General features: G+C 42.0%; 1 protein-coding gene across 9 annotated transcripts in view; it reads right to left on the reverse strand.

Moving 5' to 3' along the window:
* The window catches only part of EPHA4 (EPH receptor A4), a 145,518-nt gene that overhangs the window by 67,609 nt on the left and 54,924 nt on the right, over nucleotides 1-22,985 (reverse strand). For 7 of the 9 annotated variants that reach the window (XM_045867892.3, XM_064587134.1, XM_054505998.2 and 4 more), the window contains exon 4: nucleotides 13,612-13,767. In XM_045867892.3, coding sequence (XP_045723848.1) covers nucleotides 13,612-13,767 — 156 coding nt within the window. Of the gene's footprint in view, nucleotides 1-10,581; nucleotides 11,069-13,611; nucleotides 13,768-16,247; nucleotides 21,919-22,985 lie in introns of those variants that run through there. The other 2 variants (XM_054505999.2, XM_045867900.3) reach the window with 2 other exon arrangements.

The following is a 22,985-nucleotide window of genomic DNA, read 5'->3' on the forward strand; positions in this document are numbered from 1 at the left end:
TCACCGGGTCTATCTGCGCCTCAAAAGGGTTGATATTTTCATCATTTCCCAGTGTCTCCCCTGATTCCCCGTTCAGAGCAAGCTCAACAAATGTTTGAGGCGTCGACAAATGAATGAATGACTAGACAGAAAACTAACAGAGTCCTCTAATGCATCTGAGGCCCACTACCTATGGTGTGTAAATTAATACAGCCTTCCCTGAACTAAAGCTGGAATGGTCAGTTTTTCCCATAGAGACTCGTTAGCATTAAGCCCTGTAAAGGAGTATCTCGATGTATCCAGTTTAATTCAAGTTCCCCTTTTCTAGAATTTAAAAATACTTTGGAAAAAGTCAATAGGGCTGTATATCATATCTTAGTGGTTACTCCTGTTGGGAGGGACTTACGGATTCTTTCGTTTATTCAACAGGCACTTACTGAGTATTTGTCACCTGCTCTAGAAGATGGAGAGAAAAAGAAATCTGATTCATTTTGATGCTTTCCTGGATAAGCGAAGGAGGAGAAGGCAGGGAAGGAAAAGGCTAAAGGAAGCTAAATATGGTGAGCACAGGAGGTGTAGAGCAGGCTCTCTGCTCGCTCTCATCATTTTTATAGCTCCATTACCAGCCAGTGTGGCTGGAGCGCTAAACGTGGGCATCATGGGGTGCCTGGCTGGCTCAGTTGGTAGAGCGTGCAAGTCCTGATCCCAGGGTTCGAGCCCCACGTTGGTGTCGAGATTCCTTAAAAATAAAATCTTAAAGGGACGCGTGGGTGGCTCAGTTGGTTGGGCGTCTGTCTTCAGCTCGGGTCATGATACCGGGGTGCTGGGATCGAGCCCCGCATCGGGCTCCCTACCCGGCAAGGAGTCTGCTCCTCCCTTTCACTCTGCCCCTCCCCCCCATTTGTGCTCCCTCTCTCTTTCAAATAAATAAATAAAATCTTTAAAAATTTAAAAAATAAAATCTTAATAAATAAATAAAATTTAAAAAAATATGGGCTCCATCTCAAAAGTTTTGTTAATTTAGTATTGGTTGTTAATGACTTTCTTTCCCCATCTTGGTTCCAGGTGATGGTTTATTCAGGTTTGAAGCTATGGAAAACTTCGTATCTGAAGAAAAGTTAATTTTCACATTTTCAAAAGGCAGGCTGGTATTGTCCTTATTAACCTTTGTAGAACCACAGTCTTCCTTCACATTTTATTTTTACCATCAAAATTAAGACATTTTTAAATACAAATCAATCAAATGCTGAAGTGTAGGTAAGGAGAAAGAAAGATCTTTCCTTTCCTTTATTTTTTTTTTTTTACTTCCTTGGAATTCACATATTAAAATCCCTCTCTGCCTCCAAGAATGGGGCTAGGATGTTAAACTCTTCTAAATTTCTCACTTTTAGAATGCCCTTCACATTTGAAATATAATTTAGTGGCATAGATAGTAATAGCTCTGCTCCCAGAACCAAAAGTCAAATGCAATAATCCTTAACCTACAAGTCGTCTACAGCAGAATTCAACAAAATTTCCTCTGTGACGGGACCGATAGAGAGTCAATATTTCAGGCTTTATGTGCCACACATTCTCTGCAGCCACTATTCTACTCTTCACGGTACCGCGAACGAAGCAAGCGACAGCATAGAAACAAATGGATGTGCCTGTGTCATCAGGAACAACGTACTGGCCCCTCAAAAAGATGCTCAGAGGAAGCCTCAAAATTTGGCACATGAATTCTAGGGACTTCCAGCACACCCCGAACCTATCTAGACAGCTCGGGGTAAGGACCCCTGATTTACACCTTCATACAGCCCTGGCTTCTGAGGTGGAAATTACATCTACCTTCCCTGACTCAGGAAGAAATAAAATATGTGAAATATTATGGCCTATTTCTTGAGTTTCTCAGTGCTCTGAAAGAAATGGGCGCTGTATTCCTACCACTGTGGATAAATTGAATGAACATCCATTTGCTTCACTGGTGTGAAATGCTTTCTTTCTGGCACAGCAGGTTCTGGTGAAAGGTGCTACAATGGGTAATTATTATTTTCTGGTGGGATGTCAAGTTGCATTCAGTTGACAGGAGTCTGACAGTATGAAGTCCCAAAGAAGCTGTAGCCAAATTACAGCAAAAGCAAAAGACTATCATATCATATAATAAAATATCATATCATGTGATATCATAAAAGGAATCTTAATCTTCCTTAACTCATCATGTGCTCTCTTCTGGGAAAAGACAACCTTCCAGAAATAAAGCACACACTATCTGGAGAAGCTAAGTGAATGTGACATTTAAGAAGGGTGATATTCCAAGTATAAAAGAAAATTCCAGTAATTCTACAAATCTTAGTTCTTCCCTCCTGTGTATCAGACTAAAGTGTAATTCCTGAGTAGTTCAGAGAACACACTTACTGGCTTAAGTCAGGATTTAAAGTAGCCCCATGCAGGAGAACTGATGTTACCACAGCCACATGAAATCTGTATGAGCCTTACTTACATAATAACGTCATCGGAAAGGGACCAGCCAACACTGAACCTAAAGTCCTAAATGCCTCCGATGTGAAGGAGGAGTTTGGTATGAACCATTCCATGGAAAGTCAGGGTCAAATTAAGTGCTCCCTATGTACCCCACCCCCAAACCACAAGTCCGATTAAACGCATTTTTTTGTTCTTATAGAAAGCAACTGGAACTGCAGCAAAAATAGAAAGAAAAAGGTGGATGCTGTGCTCACTGCGGCTAGAAGTGGGTTCTGCTGAAGGGTTTAAATCCACATGGACACATGGTCTAATATGCCACATCAGCCTGAAATTGCTATTTCTTATAACAACCGTGAAAGTGCTAACAGACTCTAGAGCCTAGGGGAAAAAGAAATCAAGTTGAAAGTACCCATTATTGGGGCACCTGGGTGGGTGGCTCAGTCGGTTAAGCCTCTGACTCTTGATTTTGGCTCAGGTCATGATCTCAAGGTTGTGAGATGGAGCCCCGCGCGAGGCTCCACACTCAGCCCAGAGTCTGCTTGGGATTCTCTCTCTCTCCCTCTGCCCCTCCCTGCACTCACACAAGCTTTCTCTAAATAAATAAATAAATAAAATCTTTTTTAAAAATACCCATTTTTAGCACAACTCTAGACATGTTGCTCATAGATTTTAGACTTGGTAGCTCTGCCAGGAATTCTCTCCCCTGGCTTTCTCAATGACTGCCTCCTTACTCCTCAGGGGTCTCAGCTCAGATCCTCCCTCCTCCCTCCTGACTACTCCATGCAAAGTGAAATGCTCCCTTTTCCCCTCATTGTGTGCTATCCCATCATCTTGTCTTTTTTCCTTCTTGTGAGAATTTTAAATCCTCTTATTTAGTACTTATATTCCCATTAGAACAGAAATATTTTTTTCTGATTCAGGAGTGTAACCCTAGCCCTTAGGAAGATGCCAAATATACCGTAGATACCCAGTAAGTACCTGCTGGACAAATAAGCGAATTCATGAAGATTCCTTAACCCAGTGCAGCTCATTCCTCAGAAGCATCACCACCATAGCACTTGTGTATGTTGCGAAAGCATACCGCCCCCCCAAAAAAAGACAATCGCAGGTTAGAAGGTTGAAAAAATTCAAGTCTGCAGCCGAAGCAATGAGATAGTTGAGAGGCAGAGTAGCTGGGCTCCTGTCAAGAGGGGTTTCCAGAGCTCTCACAGACATTTAATATGTAACGGATTTTTAATCACCATTTTAAAATTCAATGCCTGAGCCATGAAATTAATTCTGGATGTGGAAAGTAACATTCCCCAAGAGCACGGGCAGAAACCTGACTCTTAAGTGGTCAATTTCTTCAACTGCGACTACTGTCACCCTACAAAAACACCAGGGCAACCAGGACAAGACAGATCTTCAGAGAAAGAGGGGCTGTGGGTCTCAAGTTCCACTTCATAAGGCTTCATTAATCATGTACAACTTTGGGATGGTCAATAATACTTCACTGCCTTTGCTGTAAAACCCTCCAACCCTCCAGATAAGCCTATGTTAATCTCTCTCCAGCTGAAAGACAGGCTCTAAGGCAGAGTCAATAGTTGGGGTGTGTACGTTTTGACAGAAATGAAGCCCACGCCTCCTCCCAGGATGGCTGTATATGTTACCGCCATTAATTGCTTTCTCTCTTCTTGCTGCTGTGGGTTAGTTTACATAAAGACTGCTGTTCAGGGACTCCCCTCCTGAGATCGATGGACGGTGCATAACCTTTGCTCATGGCAGTTTATGTGGTTTAATGATGAAGAGAGCCAAAGCATAACTGCCCATTATTTAAAAAACAAAACCATTTGGATGCATCAATCACTTATTCCTCCATGAAAAATTATTGGCTTCCTATCAAGGTAAGTTCTTTCTGTCATTTTGCCACCACCCTATTTTTCTGGTGCGTCTATTTTAACATCTTCCTCTCCAGGAACCTTTGTCCTTCCTGGGTTAATTGAGGTTTTGCTTTATTTATTTTAAGATGACTAGTTTATGGCTGAAGTACTTTCAAAAGTAAACTCCCAGTTAGCCATGAGGAAGCTATAACGTGAAAGACTGAGAAGAGTGATTTTTTTTTTTCCAAAATGAACTTTAGAATTAGGTAGCCTGCAAATTAATTGACATTTCTTGCAAAGCGGTTTTTCATACTTTATCTTATTTAATCCTCACAATAAAATCTGACAAACAGTATTTATTAGCCTCAGCCATCTGATGACCAAAATGAAGATAAGAAAACGTTAAGCAAAGTCGCCCAAATTAACACCACCCAGACGTGCAAAGCTATCACAATCCAAAGGAAAAAAAAAGAAAGCACAAGCACGAATTTTCTGTGGAACATTCCTCGCTTTCTCACTTCACCCCCGAGTAACATTTCTCCTAGCTTCCCTGTCCTTCATGCTGAAGTCTGCTGGCATTACTTCCTGGATGATGCGCTTGCCTTAGATGAGTTATCTTCTCTCTCTGGTAACTTCTTGCTCTCTAAGTTCCACTGAAGAAGGTAATTAGGAGTTTCTGTTCAAGGCTCTTTCCCTGGGGGGAGGGGGAGAGGTCACAGGAGGGTGGGGGGGCAATCGTGTCTATGCAATGAGAGAGACTCCTCTCTCAGTCTTCTGCTGAGCTGTAGATAGAACAAGAGTCAACTCTGGGTGGAAAATCAAAATGCTGGTAGCAAAGAAGGCAACCAGTGCTCACCCCAGGGGGTCTCAGCAAAATGTGTAATTGACCCTGTTTCACAGAAGCATGCTGTGCACAACCACTGAATGACTTCCGTGAACAGTGTCAAAAATGTAACCCAGAAATGACAGTGCTGAGTTGATACCAAGCCACTCTTAATTATTCATGGTGGTGGGAAAATCGCAAGGGCCTGCCTAAACGGCACTGGCAGATTATTCAAGCCTTTCACGTGGGCATCCGTCAGTGTTCCTCAAACCTAGGGATTTGCCAGTTGAATCCACATGATACTATTAATCCCTATAAATGTCCACATTGCACTGTTGATCTGTATAAAATGAGAAGTAGGTTGGAGGGTAAAGAGAAGGCTAGAATAGTGTTGTTTTAAAACAAATAATTTGGGTGGCTCCGTCAGTTAAACAGCCGACTCTTGATTTTGGCTCAGATCACAGTCTCAGAGTCCCAGGATCAAACCCCATGTTAGCCCACTCAGCAGGAAGTCTGCTTGAGGTTCTCCCTCCCTCTCCCTCTGCTCCTTCCCCCACTTGTGCGTGCGCACGTTCTCTCTCCCTCTCAAATAAGTAAATAAACCTTTAAAAATAAATAAATAAAACAAATAATTCAATGAGATGATGCCTGATCCTTATTAAATGTCCTAAAGCTTTTTAAAAATTTTACAAAAAAACCAAATGGCAAGTGATCAGCCTGGGATCCATCCAGTCCCTTCCAGTAAGCATTATCTGGTGATCTTTTCCCCCTGTATCCCTTTGGACAAGAGTATGCACTTGAGTTCTCTAAAGGTGCTTTTTTTCTATTAGTCAAAATACTGAAAGGCAATCAGAAAGGAAGAGACAAGGATGTGGGTTACTCACTAGTTGATGTCAGACTGAACTATTGAGATCTAACCAAAGAAGCACCTAAAAAAATGGAACCTGTTGAGGACTGCATCTGAAACATCAAAACCTTTGATTGCTCTTATCTGTTTGGTACTGTCCAGGGGCAGGCATATTACTTGGCTTATCAAAGGATTACCAGGCAGGCAGCAAGACCATACATTCTGAACTAAAAACCCCATCACAGAATCTAGCAATGGGGGAGCTGGTGTCTCAATCTGAGTTTTTATCCCATGACAAATGGAATGTAGTATGAAACTGTATTCTCATATCACAAATTTGATAAATGATATGAAATAACAAATTGCCCTGTAAATCTTGGATCCAAAAATTTTCATAAAAATATGTTCACAAAAATGATTGATTAGATAGATGATAAAATGTGATATGGTTAAAGATCAACCAATGGATTAACAAAACTTCAGGAATCTTTGGCCTTTGTTCTCACTCTTGTACCAACTAGTCTTTCACTAGAGCTAACCATGCTCTCATTGATCAATTTCAATCCTCCCATCATTATACTATACGTGGATACACGTCCTTCCTCCCATCATTATACCTTTCTTGATGGATACAGAGCGTCCTTCCTCCCATCATTATACTATTAGTTACTTGAAGCTCTAGAGCAAAGAGATATATGCTTTTGGGTGGGGAAAACAATGTAGTTGACTTGAAACCGAAGGCTACCTTTTATGCTATGGTTTATACATTAAAGACTCATGGCAGACATCCCTCCCAAAATCCCTTAGCCAGACTGTTAAGCATGTAAATCTTTGGTGCAGAGAATTGAATCGAACATCAGTGGCACCTTCAAGGGCTTGTTTGAAAATGGATGTGAGATTTCCAAAATGAAAGCACTTAAAAAAAAAAAAAAAGTATCTCGCTTCTCCTGACCTTGGAAACAAGTAAGGACGATGTTATTTTAATTTGCATTCAAATTTTAACAACACAGTCATACAACACCACTGGGATCCACATTGGGTTTCCACTGAAGATTGCTCATCATTTCATTATGGTTCATTATGTTGATAACTGTCAGAAAGCATTAGAAGTGAGGGCTTTGAGTAATAGAACTGAAATGGTAATTTTGAAACAATACACTTTCTGGAGGAAATACAGTGACGCACTAAATTTAATTAGAAAAGGCAAATGTAAAGACAAAGTAAGTGATGTTTGCTGTTTGGAGCTAAGCTATTTCAATTTCTTGATAACCCAAACCTGCAGAAAGCTTTTTCAAATCAGGACTTTTCGTCATAGATCTTGGTAAATGTGCCCTCATTAGCTCAAAGCTTCTCCGGTATGAATTGTCTTAAGAGCTGCAAATTTGGAATATTTTAGGCCATGCCTAAGTATCAATCAATCACTCTTTGTTTGTTTGGGACAGCTGACTGAATTATTCAAGGCCATTTACTTGGAGACAGAGTTGTGAAGGCCCTTCAAGCTGGCAATCTAAAACAACAATCTCTCATTTACGGAGCGCTCCAATCAGGAGGTTCTAAGAAGTTTCACCAAACAAGTTAAATAAGAAGTACCTAAAAGCACAGGACAGATTTCCAATTGAAAAATACAGAACACCATCCTGGTAATGGTGCTCAGAAGGAAAGGTGGCAAAATAACAAATTAGCTCTTTCTCTCTAGATATACAAAGCCAATTTACTTCTTCTATAAGGCATTTTTTCTTTTCTAGTGCACTCTGAAGCACAATAAGGGGTTAGAACATTTCCTTTAACTGTAATATCGGTTCCATCTACCGGTGGGGGGAGCGAAGACCTTTCTCACTATAACCAATGAACAAGCAACTCAATAACTAAAGTAATCAGTCTTCCTGCAAAGGAATGTGGCTGACTTCTCTCAACATTGCTGATGGTCAGACCCCGTTCCTGACTACCCAGAAAGGTAAGCAGAAGGTGAAGGAGATCTGGAGGGGAGGGGCTGGGTCTCCGTAGAGCTAAAGGATGTTGATTTCATTAATGAAAATCACACTCGACTTCCTTCTAAGAAATGATTCATGACATAAAAATGCCTTCATCAGCTTAAACAGCATCCTTGTGTATAGAGAGGTCTCGGGGTCTGTGGCGCTGGTGGTGTCACAAAACTGTCACCTTTTTTTTTTTTAAAGCATTCTTTTTTTTTTTAAAGATTTTATTTATTTATTTGAGAGACAGAGAATGAGAGAGAGAGAGAGCACATGAGATGGGGGAGCGTCAGAGGGAGAAGTAGACTTCCTGCTGAGCAGGGAGCCCGATGCGGGACTCGATCCCGGGACTCCAGGATCATGACCTGAGCCAAAGGCAGTCGCTTAACCAACTGAGCCACCCAGGCTCCCATGCCATCACCTTTCTTGATGGATACACGTGTCTCAGGCAGTAACTTGATGCAGACTCGAGAAGAAAATACAAACAAATAAACAAAGCTCCATGGTGGGTGTTTTTGATTATGTAACTCCGAACCAGGTTGGGTTTTCTTTCTGGGAGACAAAGTATTCCATTTCCATCAAGGGAGAATGTTCGCGACCCTTGCAATATCTTCCTAGAGTCACTGCTGAGCTGAAGCATAGCCATGGAAAAAGGTCTCCCATCTCCTGCCATCCAGCAGGAAGGATCTAAAGCCTAACCACATGAAGACCATCCACAGACCAGCAGCCTCAGCAGCATCCAGGAATGTGTCAGAAATGCAAAACCCCAGGTGACGCCCATGAGATTTCTACACCCCTTCAGACTTACGAAGCACTTTTCTGACTCTCTATTCTAACAGGTGTGGATTATTTTCTTGAAAATATTCATGATGCTTCTATGGAAGCACTGTCTAATCCACAGGCAGCCATTTATGTGAACCTTAGACAGAAACTCCAAGAGAAGTCTTCCTAAAAATCAAGTTTATTTACCATTCAAGACTTTGAAGTTCTCAAGCAGTGTAGATGGTATGAAGAACTTCTTAGGGGTTTCCTTCCAAATTAGCCAATGCCGCTTGTATTCACCTGGTCTAATCGTTCTCCAAGTGAACAAAAACCTGATTTTACAAACCAGTGGAGCAGAGTCTCTCTTTGGCTAGAAGAATGAGTCTCAGAGAGTGTGTTTTATTTCTTCATTAGTGTGCCGTCACAGTGAGTGATCACTAAATGCAGGGCTGCATAAGAATGCTGGGGTTAAAGATAGCATAATGAACAAAGAAGGTGCCTGATTATCATGGCTGTCAGCACAAGGGAATTGGGTTTGTCACCTGGCTTAACCAACTGGTAAGAACTGATTAAAAGCTGGAATCAGTTTGAAAGGATCCCTGATGTTTATGTTCCTTTCCATCCCCACATCTTGTCAAAAGAATCCGATAAAGCTGGGGGTGAGGCATGGGGGAAGGGCTTCACAGTGTTGGGTTATTAGAACAAAAGGTTCTTAGAGAAACTCCCACTGGCTTCTCTATCAAAATGCCTACTAAGCTCTGTCCAACAGAACTTTCGGCGATGGCAGAAATACTCCAGGACTGTCCAGTATGGTCACTTTAGCCACATGTGGCTATCAAGCCCTTGGAACATGGCAAGCTAAGTGAGAAACGAAAACTACTAACGTCAAGTTTAAAATTCAGTTTTAATTTAAAGAGCCACATGTGTCTAGTGGCCACAGTCGTGGACAGTGCAGGAAGGGAGAAATCTAGAATGAGCCGTAAACTAGAATAGATTATCCTGCTGCCTAACTTACTGGTATACCTATTAGCAAAATACGGTCACCTCCTTAATGATCCCTGTCTCAAAGGAGGCCTTAAGAGTCTTCTGTAGGGGCGCCTGGGTGGCTCAGTCGTTAAGCGTCTGCCTTCAGCTCAGGTCATGATCCCAGGGTCCTGGGATCGAGTCCCACATCGGTCTCCCTGCTCAGCAGGAAGCCTGCTTCTCCGTCTCCCACTCCCACTGCTTGTGTTCCCTCTCTTGCTGTCTCTCTCTCTCTCTCTCAAAAAATAAATAAAAATCTTGGGCGCCTGGGTGGCTCAGTTGGTTAAGCGACTGCCTTCAGCTCAGGTCATGATCCTGGAGTCCTGGGATCGAGTCCCACATCGGGCTCCCTGCTCAGCGGGGGGTCTGCTTCTCCCTCTGACCCTCTTCCCTCTCGTGCTCTCTGTCTCTCATTCTCTCTCAAATAAATAAATAAATAAATAAATAAATATCTTTAAAAAAAAAAAGAGTCCTCTGTAGTTAAAGTCTATTAAATTAAGAAGAAAAAAAAAAAGAACTTAAAAATAAACTCTGTACAGAAGTGGTCTCAACTTTGTCTTTACAGTATAATTTACAGGGGCAACTTGTAAAAATATTGATGCCCAAGTCTCTTCCCCAGAGATTCTGGAGCGCTGTGCAGCCACTGGGTAATTCAATTTCACAGTCAAGGGAGAAGAGGCGTAGAGAGGCAGTCAGACGCATGGCAATGTGCTCTGGAGCTAGTCTGGGGGAGGCAGTGACCAGCTGGAGACACAAGAAAGGGACAAACATTTGTTAGCTTCCTACCATGTGCTGGACCTTTACAAGTATTTTCTTTCTTTTTTTTTTTTTAAAGATTTTATTTATTTATTTGAGATAGAATGAGAGAGAGAGCACATGAGCGGGGGGAGGGTCAGAGGGAGAGAAGCAGGCTCCCTGCCGAGCAGGGAGCCCGATGCGGGACTCGATCCCGGGACTCCAGGATCATGACCTGAGCCGAAGGCAGTTGCTTAACCGACTGAGCCACCCAGGCGCCCCAGACCTTTACAAGTATTTTCTTACTAAACTCTTAAAACAACCCTGCAGGTAGACGCTGAGAATCCCATTTGACAGATGAGTAAGCTGCAGTTTGGAGCGGTTTAACAACCTCAGAACTTGGTGGTGTTAACAGTACTGTGCTTCCTCTTGACTCAATAAACATTAGAATAACGCAAAGCACTTGAGTCAGTGCCATGTAGGCGGAGTTCCAAGAGGATGGAGCAGGAGCAAAAAAGATCACAGATCACTTTGGTATTTTCATGGACCTTTTATCAATGATACAAAGAGCCCCCAGTCTTCCTCTCTTCACATCACTGAAAGCAATCTGTGAAAAATGAAAAAGTTGCTTTAGTTCTTAAACTTTTAAGTGCCCCCAGTTGCTGAAATCCGTATTTTCCTTTTCTCATTTGTATCCTCAAGATAAAGGCAACAATTTATTCCGACACAAACATAAGAATGCCAAGGTCTCAGCTACCGCACTTTGACACACAGGGCAAAGCATTCCAGTAACTCAGGCAGGTGGTGACCTCTGGGGTCTCCCAAAACTCCCACGTAGCAAAGCTGCAGTAGCTAAGTGATTGGCCCATGGTTCTAGAAGGCTGCATGACAGATCAGAATCATGAGACTAAAAATACCTGGGAGCAAGACCCAGTCCATCTTGCCATCAAAGATGAATTTTATGAGGTTCATAACACAGTCAAGCCCCAACCTCTGGAAGAAAAGTATGTGTGAATGAAAAGTATGTGGTAGACTGTATGAAAAGTAGGTGGTAGACTACATGCTGCAACTTAAAGACAACCATCACACTGTCCGTCCCCAATACTGCCCTTTGGGTTTGCTGCCGTGCCTTAAAATCCCACACCTGGACAACTGTTGGCAGCCGGTGTGGACAGAGAAGGAGAGTGTACCATTACCCTAATCACACATCATGGAACAAAGGATGAGGATACTTGGAAAAGAAAAAGTCTGGGACTTGAGCTTGTCAAACATGGCTATCCAGAGAAAGTACTTAGTCTAGGGAAGCAACAGAAAATGAGAAAATCCGTGCCCAGTATTCTGGGCTGGTCCTAGTATACTCTTTCCCTCTGGAGGAAGTTTGTGTTCGACCTGGGGGAGTGGGCAAGAGAGCCTGCCAACGATCCAAACTAGGTGAACCTTCTGGTCGTGCGGCTCTTTCATCAAGCTGGCATGGAGCCGTGGGTGTGTTCCTTAACATCTCTGAGCTGGCAGTTACCTCGTCTATAAAATGAAGATAATGTCTATTTTATAGATTTGTTATAACATGAGCCTTGTGATAAGGTTTCCTGAAAGTGCCTGATACGTTACCTGAGCATCATTTTAAAATGGTTCTTTCTACTGCTGTCATCGTCATCTCTGGCTAGACAAGAAACTCTGGGGGGACCTGGACGGCTTAGTCAGTTAAGCGTCTGCCTTCGGCTCAGGTCATGATCTCAGGGTCCTGGGTTCAAGCCCCACGTCGGGCTCCCTGCTCAGTGGGGAGCCTGCTTCTTCTCTCCTCCTCACTCGTGCTCTCTCACGCTATCTCTGTCTCTCTCCCAAATAAATAAATAAAATCTTAAAAAAAGAAAAGAAGAGAAAAGAAAAGGAAAAGAAAAGAGAAGAGGAAAGAAAAGAAAAGAAAAAAGAAAAAAGGAATCGAAACTCTGGAGGGTATGCCAACCTCAGCCAATTGGGATGGATCTGAAAGCTCTTCCCATTCCCTTTAGAGGTGATACTTGACTGAATTAAGACAATGGCCTCACAGCTGGCCCAAGTGCCCCCAAACCAGAAAATACTTCTTTTTGGAGGGGGATGTCGGCTCCAGGCCAGCCAAGATGGAATTTGTAATAGGGAACAAATCCGTAATAGTCATAAACACAGTAAATGCTAAAATATATTGAGTAGCATCGCTTTACACATTTATATACTATGTAACCAACATGAGGGCACTAAATACAACAACATGGCGGAGGTACGGTTATTAACTCCATTCTACAGATGAGGAAACGAGGCTGAACTTTAAAAGACTAAATAAGTGAATTAGCTCCTAACTGGGCGGGCTGGAAAACAAAGCTCAAACCTGTGGGAATCCTGTGTGCCCAGCCCTGGGCTCCATCCCTCCATACACTGACTCACCCAATGGGAGCACCATGGGTGGAACGCCTGGTCCCACCACTCCCTGTTCTGGTCAAGGTCACAGCCATTGCAGGGTCTGTGAAGCCCACAGTGCACGTGAAAGAAATGGCAACACCAGGAGCACTGTCCATAGAAAGTGTGAGAACAGATTTCCCTGCTCCCCTGCATACCAAGGTGCCAACCCCATCCATTCATTAGCCCAGCACTTATTGAGTGCCTGTCATTAAACAGGCATTTATTAGGACCTGGGCCTAAATGTTATGAACACAAAACTATGAGGAAAGAAGGAAGAAGGGTAATGACAACGCAAGCCATGATGTCAGTGCCCAGAACTGAAACCATAGCCCACATGTGATCCCAGCCTTGGAACCCTGCCCTGTACCTGTTTCCCCCCACAGCTGTCAGGCTTCCCCAAGACTCCTAGAGAAAACGCTAAAGCCATTTCGAAATTCCAATCTCAGCTCTAATTACACTGTCAGACAAACGCTGAATGCTCTATCTCTGCTCCACAGAAGTAGTCTGTGGGCAGCTGTGTGCTTTGAAGACAACCAGAACGGCGAGGAACAGCCTTGCTTCTCATAAGCATCTCCCCTGCTTTGAATAAGAAAAGATTCATATTTGATCTAATTTGCCCCTTGCACGGTTATCCTGGGAGAAGGCCTGGCAGTGCCCTACTAGGTGGTAATGAAAGCTGTTGGCATCGAAGAAATAGGACAGAAGCACACAACTTACGGGTGCAGGGCATAGAGGCTGCATCATTGTCGGCTCTGAAAAAGCCTCGGTCACAGGTGCACGACGTGGCTCCTTCCCAGACTGAGTAGCTATGGGGTGGGCACTTGCCGCAGGTAGCATCCGTGGAGAGAGCCTTGTAATATCCAATTCTGCAGGCTATGGGAAAGAAGGAAAAACAAACAAACAATAAAACCACTGCTAACAGAAGAAAGCAAAATGTCATCTCCTTGATTCAGAAGAAAGGAGACATTTCTCTTAACCGCCAGTGATCACCTGGCTTCAGAGGCAGGTAAAGCAACCAAAAACATTAATTAATTACAGTCACTCTTTAAATCGTTATGTTCCTGATCAGGTGGCAAGGAGCCCTATGGAGGAAACGTTCTTAAAACCAGTGGCGTCAATAAAATTACAGTTAAGTTTACGGAGTGCTTCCCACATGCAGATACGTTGCTTATATGCACAATACTGTCCCATCCCTATAACACCTTTTGCACAGGCACTGTGATTAGCTCTACCTTAGAAACGAGGAAGACCAGCTTTGAACACGACATTCTTGGTACCAGACCATGCATCAGATAAATGTCAGGGACCAGCTTTGAGCCAAACATTCTGCCCCCAAAGCTTATACTCTTGGCTACATGCTGTGGAAGCTGAGAGCCTGATCTTGAACCAACAGTTGGAAGTGTATCCAAGTCCTTACAAAAAATTATTGCTCATTGCTTCCTAATTGCAGGTAAAGGCAACCAAGCATTAAAAAAAAAAAAAAAGAGTTGGTAAGACATGGTCATAATTTCAGGGGAAACTGATATAAAGTCCCAACTGCAGATTGTGGAATATAATACGTTAAGATTTTTTTAAGATCAGCAGATATTTTATGTTGATTTTCCAATTAATTAAACCCTCCTGTTTTTCCCTCTCCATTTTTTCAACACCCCCCTTCCTCCTCATGCACACACACCCTAAGGGGCTGCTGCAGAGAACATGGGCCATATAGTTCTTTATGCACCTGACATGCTTTCCATGACTTCATCTTTGCAAACATCACACTGACACCAAGAACTGCTTTTACTAATGTGGAAAATCTCAATAATTCTGTGAAACCTCACAATAAAAAATTATTAATAGGGCCTTACTCGCCCCTTTTTCTCCCCTATGCCCTTCACCACCACCTCCCAAATCCGTCTCAACCTGAAATAAAAATTGACCAACACCATCAGTATTAAACCCACAGTGACAAGGCTGTCCAAAATCAAGTTTTTTCATAAGACCAGCAGTTAAAAAAAAAAGGTGACAGTTACCCACAATCTTTCCAGTACGATTCACTTTCAATTTTCTCCATGTATCTCATCCTTAAGATGTTCCTCAACTATCAAAAATACCGGCTGGCAGAAGGACGCATCAGGCATTTTCCATCAGCCCAACCACCAAAGGAGACCCACCATGCCAGCAACCAAGCAGATTTTACTCAAGTGAGTAGATAAAAAAAAGAGCTTCACGAAACTGCTTGATCCTCTAAGGAGATATGGCCACATTGGCTTGTCTCATGACTCATCCATCAAGTATCTATACGGCTTCCAGGGGAAGTCTGTTCCTCCCTCTTGCACATCCTGTTGGTATTTTCTTAATCACGCTCTTGTAATGGCAAGCGGAAAGGGAGTTGAGCAGAAGCTCCAGAAAGGCAACACAGTGACTTCACTATGATTAACTAAAGTTGTTTATGGAATTTCCTTTAACGAGCCAAAACTTTATGACGTGTGCAGCACCAACAATAAAAAGCACTGGGAGATCAATCTCTCCCTTATTTGCTTTCGTCTTTCACTGGACCGGAGAATCTTAGAAAAACAAGTTGCTCCAATGACTGAGATTTATGTGTCTCAAGTTTATACACATCACATAATTAGGTATGGTTCAATATGCAAGGTGCTCCTTGGTCATGCTCAAGATGGCCCTAGGGTTTCGATTAAAATCAGCAACGCCAGCTTTGGGAGGAAGATGCACCGAGGGTCAAGCTTGTCCTTCCCACATCAAACATGATGGGTGCCTGAACTCAGAAACAGACCCACTGGGACCTGTCTGTCACTCTGTCACTCAGTTACAGACAACAAAGCAAGTGGTAGAAACCTGGTGTTAGGTTTGGTGGTGCAAGGACTGCTGAGAAGGCATAAATTGCTTTATTTTTTCACATCTGGATATTGGATGAAAATTCTCCACATTCCTGATGATCCTTATGCACCTCCCTTCCATCGGGCATCAAAATCTAACATCTCACAATGGAAGTGGAAGACTGACAAGAAAAACTGGCCCCTGATGGATTCATGGCCACATGAAAACAGAGCACATTCAAAAAGTGGTAAGGAAGAGAAAAACAGAGCATTCCTATTTCCTCAATTTCTACACTGATCGGACTACTTCCAGTTAAAAAATCAAATTCATCATTCACAAAAGTCAAATTATAGGATGTCTTGAATTGTTTGAAGTTCAAAAATGAGTTGTATGGGGGCGCCTGGGTGGCTCAGTTGGTTAGGCGACTGCCTTCGGCTCAGGTCATGATCCTGGAGTCCTGGGATCGAGTCCCGCATCGGGCTCCCTGCTCGGCAGGGAGTCTGCTTCTCCCTCTGACCCTCCTCCCTCTCATGCTCTCTGTCTCTCATTCTCTCTGTCTCAAATAAATAAATAAAATCTTTATTAAAAAAAAAATGAGTTGTATGTTTATGTTAATTTAAAGAAAAAACGGAGTTCGCGACTTTATGCTTTTTCTCCGTGCCCCTGAAGCTGGCATGAATGTGTTAGCGAGAATAAGTATATGTGAATTCATCTGGGGAATACGGAGTTTTTATACCTATTTGGAAAACTGAAGGCTGCCCTTCCCTAAACACCCTATTTTTACTCTCTTTTCCTCCAGCTTTTACCAGCGCAAGCAAAGTACACAATTGTCATTGTGCTATTCTCGACAACCTTGCAGCCCCTAACACATTCCTTTGTCTCCAACTACATTAAGACCATGTTATTAATATTTCAGGATTCTTAGAAAGGATCTCTCAAAATATAGCAGTGGTTTTTCATGCGCACAGCCATTTTGCTGCCTACATTCAAAATGACCTACTAAATTGATGGTTGACTACATTTCTTTGCTCTCGTGGTTCACAGCCTTCCAGCCTTTGGTGCGTGAATGTGTAAGTACATCCCATATTTGTGTATTCGCCACTTATCTGCATCTTAAGCTTTTCACTACATCTTTCATTCTAAACAAAATCCCCGTGAAAGGTGTGTTTGGTAAGAGCAAGCACTGACACACGTGATTTTCCATCATTCTCCCATAGGTGAGAACTATTACACTGTATTTTGGAATGGTAATGGCTTGGTAAGCAAGTCAGTAGTGAGACAAATTGTACACCCAAGAGTGAGTGCAACTCCTTCTGCCCCCTTGCTGGAGGACAGTATGAAGGAGCGCCTTATTTGGCCTTTCAAACATGTCATTGTGGGAAGATTAGTTCACATGTGCAGTGCAAACTTTGAATTCATTTCCTTTAGCTTTGCCTTAATTAGTTCTTTCTGCTGACTTTAAAAAAAAAGGAGAAGATAAATGAGGACAAGAAGAAGAAGAAAAACTCTTTTCTATTCTTTCATTGGCTCACCCAGTCTCATAACGAGTTGCATTTTAGGATAGTCTTCTATAGAAGTTTCCCTGTGGAATCCTTAAACATAATAATTTCTGGTTAAACACAAAACCAAAAACGTTCTGAAGGTAATGTAGTATCTTCAGGATTTCTTGGTGCATAGATGATTTACATGAGGTGCAATGCCCAATTTAAGCAGCTAGTTAAGCCTACTCCTTAAAAGGATTGTGTATCAATGTTATGGCCATTTTCCTTCTTTTTTACAGAAATCAAAAAAGACTGTCTTTATAGTTCATTTCTAAGCAATTTTGATTTGTAAAAATAGTTAATAACGGCAACAGTAATGACATATCAAGCATTTCTTGAGCATTTATGGTGTTTATATGCATTATTTTTTTACTCTCCACAACAACCCTGGGAGCCTGAGGCTTTATCTCTGTTCCCATTTTGCAAGTGAAGAAACTGAGGGTTTTACGTAACTTGCCGGAGGGCACACAATTAAGTGGTAGCGTCAGCACCTAACCCCAGCTCCTGTTTAGAATTTCTAAAGTTTTTATGCAGTTACATGGGATTAACACTGACCTTCAGCAAAAATGTGACACTGATATAACTGAGTACAGAAGAACTGAGGATGGTCCCAACTTTCATTCGTCCCCACTGTCCATCCCGTGGTTGTCTTCACCAGCCACGCTTTTGCAATCTGCGAACCAGTTTCCAATTCAAGGCTCCCAGGGCTGCGTTGGCTGGTAAGATGGCCAATTTATGCCATAGGCAGCTACTGACCACTTAAAATGTGGCTGGTCCAAACTGAGACAGGCTTTAAGTACAAAATACACGCCGGATTTCAAAGAGCACTGCAGGAGGAAAGTGTCTTACTGATAATTTTTATACTGATTATATATTGAAGCAGTAACATAGCGGGTATATCAAGTTAAAAAAATGTATCATTAAATTTAATTTCACCTTTTAGATCTCACCTTTTTTTTTTTTTTTTTTAATGTGACTACCAAACTTAAAATTATCTGAGTGGCTTGCCTCATATTTCTTGCTGGCAGAGCTACTCTCCAGTCGGCCACGTTAAGTCCGGTGTGGATGCACGCACGTGCACGGGGACTCTTGCAAATGCTTGGGGCCAAAAGTGTTGGGGCTCTTATCACAATCACCTGAGTCCCTTAATAAAGATTAGCCTGAGCCCATGTCAGAGAATCTGATTTGTTTCAATATTTAAGTGCTGCTCTCAGCCATCTAGCTAATTTGAAAAACCTAATTTGGGCTAAAGTATTAGCAAAAAGACACAAATGGGTTAAAAATTACCTTCCTAGGTGACAGATTTGCATTTTAATACAGAGTCCCCAGAAGGTCAAAGCTGAAATTCCAGCAGTGGCTTCTCTAGAGGAAAGTTGAACCTTTCAGGCAAACTAGTCTCCAGGGTACTTTTGGCTCTGGGGAGCCTCAGGGTCCCTCCAAGCTCTTCATGTAGGTTTGGTATGAGGCACACACTTCCAGACAGGCTCTGTGGGAACTCGCCTCGTGTGTCCTGGCTCTACAGTAGATTCAGTAGCTTTAGGAATCTGCTTTAGAAATATCAGAGTCACTTTTAAAGGGCATTATCGAATCAGTTCTCTGATTAATTGTTCACTTGCTAGACTATTTTATGAATAATTTAAGAAAAATTGATGGGAAAAGAAAATAATCTGTCAAATAGGTTTCCGCTTTGAAGTTTTTATAACAACACGCAAGCCCCAGCCATCTTTGGGGAAGCTGTGAACATGAACAGATTTCCCACAGTATAGATGGGAAAACGGGGGCAAAGAAAATGAAGGATTTGCCCCAGGCAGGGTTGGTTTTCTAACCCAGGCAGTGTGGACTGAATAACTATGCTTATGGATGAAGATGGGCAGGGAAATTGTTCAGAGGGAAACGGGGATCTACTTTTGGGTCCTTCTGATTATATTCTACTCCCAAATAGCAAAACATGGCCAAGCACTGGCAAATCCACAACGTCCAATTCATCTGCATTCCACAACTGGTTTTACTGATATTCACTGAGATTATCTGAACATTGAGTCTTTGAAGGAAACTTAAAAATCATCTAGTCCAGGGACTGGCACACATTTCCGTAAAGAGCCAGATAGCTGAAGAATTTAGGCTTAAGAGTCATACCAAGAATATTAAGAAGGTACTTATAAGATAAAATTCTAACAAATTTTCTTTAATTTTTTTATTGATGGAATTCAAAATATAGTAGTAATAATGAAGTCATTTAAAAAAAAAATACAGCTTTACTTTCTAGAGAGATAACATTTCACTTAGGTTTCAAAGAAAATGTTCCATATTATCAAACTGATTGCAAATGCTGTCTGTAAAAAACATTCTTAGCTCTCAGACCATACAAAAACAGGTGGCAGGCCTGAGGGCCATACTTTGCTGACACTTGATCTAGTCCAACATTCTCCTTTTCGAGATGAATGACTTGCCTGTAGTTCCTTCTAGAGCATTCCAGGACTAAGTCTGGAATCCAAGGTTCTGTAGTCTCCGTTACCCTGCAAGGCCTCACTTAGTTTTGAACAGCAAAGCTGAACAAAAAACACTTTCTTACCACTGCTGCAAAAGAGTAAACTTTCCATCCGTCACCTTCCTGGAAAACTGATTTGACTCAGTACTATTATTAAGTAAATCCACTTTGAAGTTGATTTTCTTGGTTAAACGATGTAGCCTGATTTGGGGGATATTCCTCCTCCATTTGGGGGGCAATGTCTCTTTGACTGTTTGAATTTTTGCAATTAGACATTATGACTGATTTTAACTTTACATTGTTTAAGGTTTTATTTCCTGGGAATCCTGACCTTGAATTGTTTTCCTCTATACAGTAAAAGAATGACATTGATTTTTTTTTTTTTTAAAGATTTTATTTATTTGCAAGAGAGAGAATGAGAGACAGAGAACATGAGAGGGAGGAGGGTCAGAGGGAGAAGCAGACTCCCTGCTGAGCAGGGAGCCCGATGTGGGACTCGATCCCGGGACTCCAGGATCATGACCTGAGCCGAAGGCAGTCGCTAAACCAACTGAGCCACCCAGGCGCCCAAGAATGACATTGATTTTTGCTTTCTGAACCACTAAAATCATCAAACACCTAAAAGAGCAGTTGAGATGCTTTGCATTTACGAGGCCTATGAACAAATGTTGTGTTAGCCTTCTGCCAGTGAAGGTGGGTTTACTCCCCACCCAACTCAAGGATATGCATGGGCCAGAGGAGTCTTCAAGCACTTTGAAAGGTATTACTGGTATCTTAGGTCATTCTTACTGGGGCCTAAGCTCTAGTTTGGGACACCAGTTGATTTAAAAGGAGGCATCAAAGTGAGGATGACCTGAGCCCAAATTCGGCTAGGATGCTGAGCTTCCATTCCCAGTAGCCATCACTCTCAGACTTGAACATACATCAGAATGATTGGGAGGACTTGTATAAAGACCAACTGCTGGACTCGGCAATCCAAGTTTTGGTTTGTCTGATGGGGCCTGACAACTTGCATTTGGATTGCCAGGTTTGATGACATCGCTGCTGGCCCTGGCATCGCACTCTGAGAACGACTGCCCATCCGTAAACAGACCCATCTCTAAGTAAAAATGTTAAAGTACACTTCATCTCAAATTAGGTGAAAGTATCTCCTCCTTTTCCAGTACCCACATGCTACAGGGAATGAAAACAGGGCCTAATTATTAGCAGGGGGGTTGTACTTGGCTTTGGAGACGGGAGAGAATATGCCAGAAATTTGAAATATTTTGAAATTTAAGGAATGAATGACTTCCTTATGAAATTGAAATTATTCTTCAAACCAGTATAATTGTACCTTGTAAAAATGCCAACATTATAGAACAGAGCCTGCTGTGGAATGTCTTTATAAAAATGGATTAATCTGGGGTGCCTGGCAAGCTCAGTCGGTAGAGTGTGTGACTCTTGACCTTGGGGTTGTGGGTTCCAGCCCCACATTGGGGGTGGAGATTACTTAAAAATAAAAAAAACAGGGGCACCTGAATGGCTCAGTGGGTTAAGCCGTCTGCCTTCTGTTCAGGTCCTGATATCAGGGTCCTGGGATTGAGCCCCGTGTTTGCTTCTCACTCTGCCCTTCCCCCTGCTCATGCTCTCTCTCTCTCTCAAATAAATAAATAAAATCTTTAAAAAGAAAGAATATTTCAAAAAATGGATTAATCCAAAATCCAAAGGAAACTTGCTGAACTATCACTATCTCAAATAAGTAGTTTTCCTCTGATACCAGTACTATGAACTGATCACCGTTTCTTTTGATACTATGCTTCAGAACTATTAAATGGAACGTTTAATTCTTGTTTATTAGAATTAAGGACATTCTTCTGTTATCTGGAGAGTAAGTTCAGGATGGAAAAAACAGGTGTTTGGGGTTTTTTGTTTGTTTGTTTGTTTTTAATTATTAAATAGTGGAACAATTATTTAGAGATCTTTTATGCACTCTGGAGAAATTATTTTCTGAAAGACAGCTGTGTTCTGATTCTGAAAGACCAGAAAATCACGTTTATCCCATTCATGCCGCTTCCTCTACCAAACTGAGTAATACGTGAGAGATGCACAAAATTGTTGTGAAGGATCTGCCCTGATGCTGGTGACTTTCGTTCTTCAGTCTCCTCAGAATATTATTTTGAAGTGGCTTCTGGGGAGCTGGTGAAAACAGAAATGAAAATATTTCACTGGGGTCACCTTAATCAAGTTTATAAAGGAATAGACTGGACATCTGTTTAGAAAGGATAAGACATTTGCGATAGAGATGTTGCATACTCATCAACAACAAGATCATAAGTGAAAGTAAAGAATGACGAGGGCAAAAAGTAAATCGCTGATTATTTTTTTTTATGTCACATTTCTCCTCACTGTCTGATTTCTTTTTAGAGTATGTAGTAATTTATAGCAGGGGCAGCAGGGGACATTGTGGGAGAGGCCCACACTTTGGTCCAGAGACGTATAGACCTGGATTTGGTTCTTGGTCCTGCCATTTCTTGGCTACGTGAACTAGATCAAACTTTACCTACTCTGACGTCGACGTTCTCTTATGCGGGGCTGGTGCAATGAGGAAATGAGACACCAGAGAGGAGTGAAGGTGGGTGCCTGGCCTGTATCAGCTCCTCCCTAAAAGGGTCACGTGATATCACTACAGCATCATGTAGCTGGCCTGCACCAGGTGAGAGTGTGGATAGCCCATGTATCTTACACAGTACTGGATCTCATTTCTAAAACACTGCAAGACAACTTATCCATATTATTTCATTCCCCCTGCTAACATGATGTAGCAAACTTTCTCGTTCTCGTTCATAGCATCTGCAGCCCATTTAGTGACGACAGGTTAAGATAGGTTATCGGGTAAAAATAGATTTTTATTAAAAATACGGAGACACATTTTTAGAATGAAATAAACTATTGGGTTGGGTTTTTGAGGTTTCTTCTTTTCACGGATCGTTTATGATCCAGACCATCTCTTCCAGCAGGCCACAGTTCTGTCCTACTCTCTGCATTCTACCTCCTTCTATTGTTTACACTCTTACTTGGGAGCTATCTTTCATAAAAACAAACAAAGGGAGGGGGGGAAATGACCGAAAAATCTATGCTGAAAATTGACTTGCTCTTTCAAGAACAGAACGCAGTATAATCCCATAAATAGGTGGGTAATTCTAAAATGTCAGACATAGACAGTTTTCACATAAGATGCAGTAAATCCTCTGGAAGGAAGTTCA

Source organism: Mirounga angustirostris, unplaced genomic scaffold (genome assembly GCF_029215605.1).
Source record: "Mirounga angustirostris isolate CCGP_5_RB_7025 unplaced genomic scaffold, mMirAng1.0.hap1 SCAF_3, whole genome shotgun sequence".
NCBI classification, from domain to species: domain Eukaryota; kingdom Metazoa; phylum Chordata; class Mammalia; order Carnivora; family Phocidae; genus Mirounga; species Mirounga angustirostris.